Source organism: Dermacentor albipictus, chromosome 4, assembly GCF_038994185.2.
Source record: "Dermacentor albipictus isolate Rhodes 1998 colony chromosome 4, USDA_Dalb.pri_finalv2, whole genome shotgun sequence".
Lineage (NCBI taxonomy): Eukaryota > Metazoa > Arthropoda > Arachnida > Ixodida > Ixodidae > Dermacentor > Dermacentor albipictus.
Window position 1 is genome coordinate 73,221,719 of NC_091824.1, and position 12,123 is coordinate 73,233,841.

Sequence of the window (12,123 nt, forward strand, 5' to 3'; positions counted from 1 at the left end):
TACATACATACATACATACATACATCGAGTATGCAGCTATTGTATGGGATCCCTATACTAAAACTAACATCGATGCGCTAGAAATGATACAACGTAAAGCAATAAGGTTCATCATCTCTAAATATCGCACAAGTGATTCCCCAACTCAGTTAATGGCTGAACACAATATTCAGTCTTTGCAACTAAGAAGAAAAATTCACAGGCTTAAATTTCTCTTCTTGCTGAGTAACAATAAACTATCTCTTTCTCCCGAACCTTACATAACACCCCTTACTGCCCGCCGAACAAGACATCGCCATGCTGCATCATTAACGCCTTATAATGGTAGAACCAATGTCTTTATGTCTTCCTTTTTCCCTCGAACAGTAACGGAATGGAACAGCCTACCCTATAACAAACTTCTCAGCACTGACTCAATAGCCTCTATTACTATCTAATTTTAGTGCTTGTTCTTACGAAATCTCCTTTCAATTTGTATCGTTGTGCAATATTTATTCATTTGCGCGTTGTAGTAATATTGAATTATGCACTCCTCCTTTTTTTTCTGTTACATTTCCTGTGCTTTGAAACTTTGCTTGTGAAACAGTGTTTCAATTTGTACCTGCCACTCTCTATGCATTATTTAGAGGTGCTTTACTCATTATGCGATTGTATTTTCTAATACATTTTTTCCGGAGCTTTCTTTTTTTTACTCCTTTGTCAATCTATTGTTTTCTTTTTTTGTATGTACCTTTCCCCTCCTGCCTGGGCCTTCTAAGGCCTGCAGTATTCCTAAATAAAATAATAATAAATAATACATACATACATACATACATACATACATACATACATACATACATACATACATACATACATACATACATACATACATACATACATACATACATACATACATACATACATACATACATACATACATACATACATACATACATACATACATACATACATACATACATACATACATACATACATACATACATACATACATACATACATACATACATACAGTCCCCGGCCGCATGTGTGCAGCAGAGTAGGCAGTATGTCTGCAGGCCACCTTGCACATGACCTCCGTACTAGGTGTGCCTTGCCATTGCAAAGCGCTTCTGTAAGCTCCTTTCTCTTCAAACTGGATATTTAAAGACAGTTGAAGCCGGAACTGGCACCTCGTTTAGAAGGCACCACAAGTAGCATCTGCTTTCAATAATATGATGCAACTTCTAAGTTTCTGAGTACAGCATCAGTGGTACAAGAACACCGCACTCTATAAGAGGTTCGAAGGTGTTTTAGAATCGTCTCTTATAAGGAGATAATACGGTACTGCCAAGCTTTTCAGAGAATACTAAAAATTATTGCCGTTGCTTCATGAATCTGAATCCGTTGAGATGCCGAGGGCTGATAACTTCTTTCCACAAAGATTCAGTTCGGCGAATACAACTAAATAGAGCCCGGGGTTCCTTATGGGGTGCAGAAATAGCTTTAAATTTCTATCCCATTCGCTTCGCTGCAGCAAATGAGTGGTTATGGCGTTGACATTTCGAGCCCCAGTAATCACGGGCTCTAATACTGTCGTCACCACAAGGTTTTTGTTTTTTTAGAAGTTAGGTAAAATTGAAATTTGCGTTAGCTTATATGTCTTCCACAAAGAAACAATAGTATTAAGTGTCATCGGTGTAGCTTTAGCTGCAGACACAGTGTATATATACTAGTTGGGATATTACAAAACATACTGAGCAGTTCCCACATTCGTGAGTCGTGGTTGAAGCCACCCTGCTCGCCTGCCTTGCGGACTCAACTTATTGCCACACTTTCAAATCGGCGCCTTCGTCCTATATTTTCGACTCGAAGCGTAAGCAAATTAACTAGAGGCTAGCGTCAAGCAAAAAACTTAAGACGGACAAGGGAGCACGTATGAAACCTCCTTCCTAGCACTTGTACTGTGTTCTCTCTTCGTGCCGTCAAATTTTCTGCTCTTTCCTACCCGTTGAAATGCGTACCAACTCTCCCCAAGAACCCACATTACTTAGCGGACTTGCTTTCTCACCTTTGATATACATGCACTGCACAGGCAAATATGCATCCTCCTGTTCCTAGATAGTGGCACAGTCCAGTTCCTAATGCAAATGCAGTCAAAAACTTCTGCAAATTTGAGAATGAAGCTGACACCTATATGAATTGTTTCTGCCAAATTTTTATTGCTACGCTTGACGTTTTAAGTGAACTAATCTTCATAATGAGTTAGTCCATTGTAAGTGCCTAGACCGGTAATCGTAATAAGCACAGTTACCCAGTCACGAGTCCCTGATGGCCAGAGAAGCATGGCATTTTAGTTCGATAGATTATATACACGGTACTGAAACCAGATGCATAAAGATTTGCATGTACTTTGTCTGCCGATATCCTTGTACGAAGAAATTCGCGTTCGCCAGCAAACTGCTGGTTTCGTTTTTGTCTCCCGACATTCCGATTCCATGAAATGTCAAAGATACGACGAAGCATCAGTCTTTCTCGGCACTTATGTAATGAATGGAGACCTTCAGGAAACGCAGCAGGTTGTCCTAGGTATATTATTTATAGAAGCCTGGCAACATGAAAATCATGGCGCGTTTCCACATTTGTGGGCAGTGTAACAACAGACAAAGGACGGAAAGGCACGTATACTGTAACGCTGTGCAAATCATTGATTACAAACTATCCTGGTCTCACACATTGCTTTTCCTCAGTGAGAATAAAGTCAGGCGTTTCGATTGAAGTATATAATTCAATTATACGCGTGACTTTGTAAGTGAAGCACACAAAATACGAGAATATTTACGCGTGAAAATATATACACGGCGGCCATATATTCCAGGGTTATATTAAGGGATAAAAAAAGATACGGCAGGGATTAACAAAATGCTCGAATGAAAATCCATGTGAAGACACACTGAGGAAAGTTGTAGATCATCAACCGTAAGTTAGGTTGAATCTACAAATCACCCTGCAGGACGTATTTTATTCAAGGGAAAATGGGCGGTACCTGCATAGATCACCGCTGCACACAGAGCTCACGTCGATCTTTTTAAGTACAAAGGTAATTTCTCTGAATTATTTAGAGTGACAACAAACGTATTCCGCGCGAAGTGTTATTAAAAAGGCGTGTTAAAAATAGCGCTATATTTACACAATAGTTAAAAAACGCATTCGACGCTATACATTGCAGACATTGAACCACCTGTTTGTCCTGCCTAGAAACAAATCAAGTGCCAAGTTATCATGATTAGGGCGCACGACTGATATCAAAAGCACACCACGCCTAGAAAAGCGGTGGTTCATGCACAAGCTGCGCATGTATTTCACTCCTTCCGAAAGAGATATCATTCCCATCACAGTTATTTATTCCCATTACTTCCATGTATGCAGCGGTTCCGTCTTAATTCTTTTTCTTCTTGAGCGGATACACCTATATACAGCTTGAAAAAAAAAATCTTGAGCCATTCCACTCTGTGAAGGTGAATGCCCAACGAAGCTGTGTAGCACACGGCAAAAAGTTGACGCAGAATTTTGAACGAAAGTACGAACACATTTATTGTCGTCATCCGTGGTTATCATTACTTAAGGTACGCACACACATTTAAATTGAAGCAAAGCGTTACTTGCCTCTTCCTTCGACTTTCCTACTGCTGCTGCTGCTGTTGCTGCTGCTGTCTGGCACACTACGTCGGGCGGCGGTTCCGAGCGTGTGTATTGGGGCGACGACTTACGGAATCACTATCGGTCGGAAGCGGCTCCCTTGTGTAGTATGAGAGATAACGCGGCGCGCTCCTCATGGGTTTGGCTCACGGCGCTGTGTAAGAACATCACGCGGCAGCCCTCCTGGACGTTTCTGTAAGTACTCTAAAAACTAGGAAAGTTTCTTGCTGTCAAAATTATAATTTTGGTCAAACTGAAAGCACAGAATCGTTTACCGACGCCATCTCTTTACTGAATACGTATAGTGAACGCCACTGCCCGCGGAAGCCGCGGGGGAGTCTCCCGAACGGGCTTCTTGCGTGAAAGGTAGGCAAACGCTGAGAGCAAACTATGTGAAATCTGTTCTTATAGTAGGCTGTTCGTATAACCTAATGGAGCATGCATAAGCGAATGAAACCTCAATGCAGCGATCGCGTGCGTTCGCAGCGACCGCCTACGCGTATGTATGCATGTATGCATGCCTGCATTCTTGCCAGTGTCTAGCAACAACACCTTCATATACCAAAGCATCATGTCATTAGCCGGGCCGCGGGTGCGGGCGAGCATCCCAGTGCGCGTTTTCTGCTACTCACCGAACATCGGAGTCCCGACGCCATAGGCCGAAATCTTCCTCGCGTCTGTGCTTGCTGCATATCCGAGTTGTAGCCGATGGCTGTTTGCCGTTTGTAAGCTTCCCAAGTTAAGCTTCCCGCATCTTGTCCTGCGGCTACTTGTGAATAAGGCTGACACTGGGCTCCGTTGCGTACGTCCGGCACTGCGGCACCGAGCAGTAGACTAAAATGTTGCACGCCTTCAAATGCAGCCACTACCTATTATAGTACTTTCAAATGTTGTCAAGGGGACACCGAAGGCGGGAAACCCTCACCACCTAATCAAAACCGCAGCGCAGGTGCGGCTTTAAAACTCGTTTTCAGCTCGCTTCGCCGCTTCCGAAGCAGCCGACGCGGCCGCTGTGCCCACGTGATCCCTCATGCCATATCACGCCGACTACGGCGCCAGCTTTTTCAGTGGTGGAGCTCACCTCCAATACTTGACAGGAGCGAGGCAGAGAGGAAAGGCGACACGAAAAACTCGTTTCGACCCCACCTCGTCGAACGTACACAATGTGTTTTGGAGCTCCCTGAGCATCGCCATATAAGCCTCTTGACAGCTGCAACTTACTGTAACCCCCCTCAAAAGAATTGCAGAAAGTGCAGCGCTTACATTTGTACTAACGTATGAGTCCAAAGTGCACGTAGATAGGACTGTAGAGAGGAGAGGGGGGAAGAGACAGTTCTCATACAAGGGGGAGGGGGAGGGGTAAAAGATGGCGTGAGAAGGCATTGAAACAACACTAGACACGACAGCAGTATGTGTCAACAACTCTAGACAACAACGACAACAACTCTAGACACGACAGTAGTTGCGGCGAAAGACGATGAACTTAACTTCAAGGAACGGTACCGTACGTTTCTTCTACTGCTGAAAAATAAACACCATGCAAATATGTCAAGCGGCCAGCTTACACAGGACGCGCAGAAGCAGAGGCGCATCAGTTAAAGCGCGGCCCAGGGTAACGGCGACACTACGGAAGCGCTCGCATGTCAAATCAACACTTTTGTGCCCTCCGCGCTAACTTTCCGGCTACGGCATCGCTGGAGGTCGCTGATTTAATCGAGTCAATGGCAGTCCCATTTAGACGGCGGCGAAATCGAAAACGCGGTGCACTTTGGGACACGTTAAAGAACACCACGATGTCAAAGTTGGTCCTGAGTCCGCCATACGGCGTGCCTCCTAATCCGATTGTGGTTCTGGCACATTTTTTAATGCGTGCGGGTTCATTCGTGTTTTACAGTCGGTATATACATTTGTGTTTTCATTTCGGAACGTATTCAGGCATAGGATGAGAAACTGAAATAACCGCACCGACTGGGCAATGGGCCAGTGCCGTCAGCGCATTCACGCAGGGAGGGGCCGCATGGGAACAATGTCATGACGAGCTGCAACGGAGCCAGCTGTGGAAGACGGCTACGAACGCGCGAACAGTGGTACGAGCGCGTTGTCGCGGTTACGCAGAGAGGCGCGAACTGGCCAGCTGTGGTATAGAAAACGACGACGAACGTGCGTGCACTGGCACGAGTCATTGCTGACGATGACAGTTCTTGCTCATACATATTTGTTGGGGGACACGAAAAATGCACGGCACCTAGCCATAAACGGCTTCGCTGTAATGAACACTTAGTTGTTAGCTCCGCTTGTCTGTTCCTTCCTTCCTTACGCGCGAGTCATTGCGCTAACTTCTATTGCGACAAAGTTATATGGCCACTCCGGGCGCATTTTTTGCCGTCGGCGTCGAAGGGTCCAAGGGCGATGACACCGTCGCCGCGCGTCGTAGGCTGTATGTGCAAGTGAACCCGCGCGAAGGAACCGGGCGACCGCGGCTCAATATCGCGCGCGAAGGAGGAAAGCGGAGAGCAAACGCGCCGTCTTCCGTCGCGCGAGAGGCCGTGGGGGGATGGGAGGGAAGGGGTGGGCGGCATTGTGCTCCGACATCAACTGCGCATTTCGCACTTAGCGACAGGGCGCAACAGGATCCGTCGATCGCGGCTCGATCTCACGCGCTATATACGGAGGAAAGCGGGGAGGCTGTGCGGGAGGGAAGGGGGCAGCTTCGACTCCGCCAACAAGGGCGTAATTTGCACGGCCGCACGCGGTCGCGCGCCCCGTTTATTGAAAGGGATCTGCAGACGGCTGATACATTTCTGCGCGCTGTGTTCTCGTTGCTTTTGAGTTTGAGGGATAGACCGCACGGACGTCACTTCGCTCGCTGCTGCTGCCACGCTTGCTCACACCAGCCTCCTGCGTCCACCGTTTTTCAGCGAGTGTTCTCGCTCACAGAGTGTGATGTGTTCATGTATTATTGTTCGACCTGACACGATGATTGTAAATTCAGTTCGTAAGCGAGTGATTCTAAGTTTATAAGGCGTATAATACTACTATCCTTACTTCATATCTGTGTGCTAATTTGCTATCACAGTCAATGCAGCCTTTCCGACGAAACTGCGACGTTTTTTTTTTCTGATGAAGTCATCCTTTAACTGGACCAAACGCGTTCGCTCCTGCAAATTATCTGATGAGTTGTGTCAAGCAAAGCGCCTTCTTCTGTCTCACTCGTATTTGTGTTTGGGGGCAATAACAATTACATTAGCACAAAATTCACACTCATGTTACTTTGTGTTTTCTTTTTTTTTCTTACAAAGCTTCTGCTTTGGGCAGCCACTGCGCATATCACGAGGTGTGCGTGTACTCCGTGGCCCACTCGTCCTGTCAGAGCAGCAAGTGCCGCTGCATTGATGGCCATGAGCCCGACGCTGAATCCATAAAGTGCACACCAAGTGAGTAGTGAGCATTCACTAAAGTGTTCGTGTAATAAACCGGAAGAGATTTATGCATGCGTGCCTGTCAGCAGTTATCTCAAGTTGCTGTTGGAAAGAAGTTTCACATTTAAGGCCCTACCAAATTTATTGGAATGAAGAAGTGGTTGTGGACGACAATCCCTAAACCAATTTTAATATTACTAGTAAATACATAATTCTAGGTACATATGAACTGTTTCTTGGGAGCAGATATTTCATGTAGGTTCTCAACTGTTCCTACGCAAAAGACATTTTAAATAATAACGCTGGAAATTCTCGCATGCAGAAATCAAATTTCAAGCTTATGGCTCTGTTACTTAGCAAAGAACACGTTCGCGCCAGCTCACAACACAGACGATAGCAAAGTACTGGGAAACGCAATCATTAGAATATATATGGGGGACAAAAATGATATGCAACACAATGCTATATATAGAGATTACTTGAATTAGTAATTGGCGATGAGGACGTTTGCAGAAGTCGAGGAAACAAAGTAATAATTTTTTCTGTAATATATTTTTCGCGAAATCGGCAAGCACTTATTTCGACAGCGCAGGGGGAAGAAGAAACGTTGCTGAACTTCCAATTGAACTTTTATTCACCTTCAAAAGATATATATTAGGATTGATGAGGAAAAGAAACAATGAAATCATTCATGTATCTACATTCCCTTGTCTTTAATTTTGGTGCGAGGATGTTCTTGTTCCCGGCCATTTTAGTGCAAACAGTGTGTATGCAGCCCGGTGTTTAGTCGTTCAGGTATCATTTGTAAGATGCAAGATACAGTAGCACGATAGATATTAGAATTATGCCTGCAGTGTCGAATAAGGTGGGGAACTTCACGTCAGCGCTCCGGCTGTTACGCTGACAAAGAAGGAAAATGAATGTTTTAGCCTTATGATCGGAGGACTGCGAATTCAGTTTTCAGACTTCAGACTGCGAAGCAGATTTCCTATGTGTTCCTGTCATCACTACAATGTAAATAAACACTTAGTTCGTAGTTCACAAATTCAGCGTGTTCTTTCGCCTTGTCACAATAAATGTCCGCCAATTTCCCGCACACTAGCAACCAGTATCTCAGCTGAGAAGCCGTGTAAAATGTTAATTTTCTTTCCGTACAACCTTACGTAGTAATACGTGTTGCATTTTATTCGGAATATTGTACAGTGTTTAGAAACTCCCATAAACAATGTTTTTTGAACAAAAATTCTGCGTCGAGCATTCGGCAGAATTTATCTTTCTCTTATAAATGAAAACAGTCTTATTCAAATAAGTTGACCGATTTTCTAATGAGATATTTGTGTGCGTTTGACGACCACAGGCTTAACAGCACTAATTAAGAGATAGCCTTCACTACTCAATTTCTTGCGAGGGGCACACCATGATTCATAGCAATAGGCATCTCAACTAGCTTGTTTTTGCACTAAGTTGAAGGAGAGAGCAAAAATGACTCAGGCTGCTGATACGTCGCTCCATTGTACCTCGCTGAAACAAAACGCCTACCATCGGTATTAAACCAGCAGTGGCACTACTAAAATATTAAGCACCGTATGCGTCTATGTGCCGCGTTGGATTACTTAAATTTGCCAATAATTGTCAAGCCGTATGCTCGATTTTAAGGTGTGGTGACCAGATTCAGATGGACGCGGACTTTACAAACTGCCGTCAACCGAGTATCGCAAGAATTTAGAAAGAAAATCAAGACACCAAATTTGAGCCCCAAGCACTAGACTGCGTCGTATTTCGTATAGCTTTTGGGATTCCGTGTAATGGTGAATCCGCTTAATCAATTGGCGCAATCATCTCTATGCCTTGACATGGAATTTCCTTTTTTCTAAAGCGTGTATTGCGTGTGCGCTTTTGCAACAAACTGTTAAAGCACACAGCAGGTGCGTCATGCCCCCAACTCATCATACACGCGTCATGCGAAACGTATCGCGCGCGAGATAAGACGCGTTGCTAAAGTAAAGAATGACCAACCCTTCCCCTACCGGAAAATGGGGGTTAGCGGTCGCTTGTCCTGCGTGCACCTGACCTTCGTCACGATTAAGTAGCCCACAGTTATGGTGCCGGATTAACTCGGCCTCCAGCCCTCTCAGCTCGATATCTCCTTCTCGTCGGTGTAGGTTTGTCTGGGCTCAGGCGGCTCTGACGGCTGGATCGGCGCACCCACGGCGCGCCCTTTCACGGGCGAGTTCTCGCAGCCGCTCGTGGAAGGCTTCCAGCTCTTCTGGGGAACGCACAACATGTGGCCGCCCCATCCGTTTCCGAGAATAAACTGAACGGAAACAAAGCCTTCGCCGTGTGCGCAAAACCCTATCCTGCCTTTTTCCTCCCCGGCAGATGCGAAACGGCTCTGATTGGTTTCGCGCGTGGGGTGAGCGCGCGCCTATGCAGCTGGTATCCTTGCTCATGACTCAAGCTCCGGCGCTGACGCAACTGTCAAGTCAATAAACCGCCTTTTTCCGCGTCTTCTCTACTCAGGGAGCAACTGGGATTTTTTTGCCTGAATTGAATGCCACCGAAACTTGTGAGTGAATACAAGCTTCGCTTGAAAATAGAAGTGCGGTTAGAATGGTCCACGCGGAGGTCTGTACGCGAATAGATGTTCAAAAATAAAACAGAATCTATTTTCTCTTCCTGTGCTGCTTTACATGATGTTTCTAAAAGATGCGTCTATATGTGCATATTTAAAAGAAACCTAAACCCTACATACGTATAAGAGAATGTGAAAAATTGTCGCGAGATATAAGGCGAAAAAGAATAAAAAGCCATAACTTTGGTGCGTAGCAACCAGTGAAATAGTAAAAGGATAAAAAGTCCAGAGGCACATAATAGCAGCAGCACCTTGGGTATACCTTGGGGGTACTATTTTACACATTCCCAATTGTGCAAATTTAATTCTCGTGCTTTAAGTTCCGTCAACTCAGGAATATAAAATGATGTATTTGCCGTGGGGGAACACATGTATCTGTCGACAACACAGAAAACACGCTTTCAAATTGTACATGTCGCACTTTCTAAAGAAATACTTTGAATCGATAAATCTTCCTACCTTCACTCCATGCAAGAACAGATGTCAATAGAACCGATTTCTTAGAAATGAACGTTAGCTCTGTGAACATAGAGAAATGTCGCATGGCTTGACATTCTTGATTTGTTTCACAGCATCCACGTACTTAAAGCATCGTGCTACTCTAGGCTCTGTGCCGTTCAAAGCGCTATGGAGGTCACACGTCCTGCTCTATAAAGACAAGTGAACAAACGTTGAAAAATCGTTTGTATTGCCACGATTTGTGTCTCGGTATTGATCTCAGAAAGCAAATAATCTATATGCTAAGACACGCATAGAAAAGTTCTAGCCGTCGAAAGTCGAAATGCGTGGGTCACCTTACGTTGTACAATGGAGAGGTTGAGCCTGACCGGGGTTCACAGAGCAGCCCTTCTGTTTAGGACTTTATCCTGTGTATAGTGTTTCTCCCACACGCACTCAGTGCTTACTCTCTCCTTTTTTTCCTATTTCTATTCCCCTTTCCCACACCCCCAGTGTAGGGCAGCAAACGGGGTGCTCTTCTGGATGACCTCCCTGCCTTTCTTGTCCTTGCTTTCTCTCTCTCTTTCTTCCTGGATAGCTTTCAAGTAGTAGAAGGCTAACACATACGAAAAAGTGTCAAAGTTCATTGTTGGACATTTTGTTCTCTATTAATTACAGTTTGACGCCTTTCTCTGTAGAGCCACAGCGTAGGCCCGTATACAAATCGCTGTGTCACAGTTATATCTTCCTGCAATTTGAGCAGGACACATTGTATCTGTAGTACGAAGTATGAGTAAGGGTAATGTACAATCCTTCTTCGCGGTTGATGGCGTCTTCATTAGCGTTTTATCAACGTTTTGCTGATATTTCCATGATGCAGTGAACTGCATGGAGGACATTGTACTCTATTACTTTAGTACGAACCCATTAATTTTTTTCGGTAAAGGAGTAGCGTGCACATTATTTTTTGGTGATCATTGAATCACTGAAAAATTAACCTTCTCTTATTTTCAACTAAATATTAGCGCTTAAAGTTATCCTAAGGTGTCTACCTTATAAGCCACCTAAACAAGCGGAACTGCGCTATCTGTCGCAGACCATCTTAGTACATGTGTTGAAGGGGAACAGCTGTGAGACCTGGATGCACGTTTTATTGGGAGAGCACTTATATGGACACTCCAGGCGGATTTGTGCCGTCGTGGTTGTCATCGCCGTCGCCGTCGTCAGTGCCGAGATGTTCCGTATAAATTCCAAGGGTGATAACATCGCCTCAGCGTGCCGTGTGCTGTATGTGCGAGTGAAAGCGTGCGATGGTTGACCGACGATGGTGGCTCAATCAAGGACAGCCCCCTAATTTGACTTAACCTAACGCCAATTTCCAATGTTAACAGGAATCACTTGGCGTATACTGTGCAGGTCTGGAGCACACGCCCGCCATAGCTAGAAATTCATATTTCTAATGAATAAGTACCTTGCTTAGCATCGAAATTGCATTTTTATATAGGTATTACATTACCACGCTAGCCGTTTCACCGAAAGGCAATGTTAAACAAGCCCTTTAAATATTTTATGCGCATAATGTGCTATGGTGTGCGCTTTCCGTGGTGGTGAACTTGTGCTACTACAAATTTTAACAAATTTCTACCAAGGTTCCCGACTTTATTAAAATTGAATGTCTCAAAGGGCCTGGATGAAGGGTAGCTTGCAAAAACACGCTACAAAAGGCTGTACAGAGAGCAGCCACAATTACACCGTTTACCACCCCTTATAAATATGTTAATAGAGAGAATGCTGTGTTGCTGTTGAGATTTGTCTTGCATTCTATAGGATGTTTGTTGAGATACAGTTCGATCTGATGCATTTCTGTAAGGAACCTTTTGGAAGTTTCCTCTTTGCAACGAACGCGGCGAGTATGAATAAAACCCGGATTTTTTGAACTTGCACAAGACTAATAAAAAT

The 12,123-nt window shown here is 44.6% G+C and overlaps 1 protein-coding gene across 13 annotated transcripts in view; it reads left to right on the top strand.

The window, feature by feature from the left end:
- LOC139059136 (uncharacterized) overlaps positions 1-12,123 on the top strand; it is a 484,552-nt gene that overhangs the window by 450,639 nt on the left and 21,790 nt on the right. For all 13 annotated transcript variants that reach the window (XM_070537098.1, XM_070537107.1, XM_070537097.1 and 10 more), the window contains one exon: positions 6,975-7,109. In XM_070537098.1, coding sequence (XP_070393199.1) covers positions 6,975-7,109 — 135 coding nt within the window. The remainder of the gene's footprint in view (positions 1-6,974; positions 7,110-12,123) is intronic.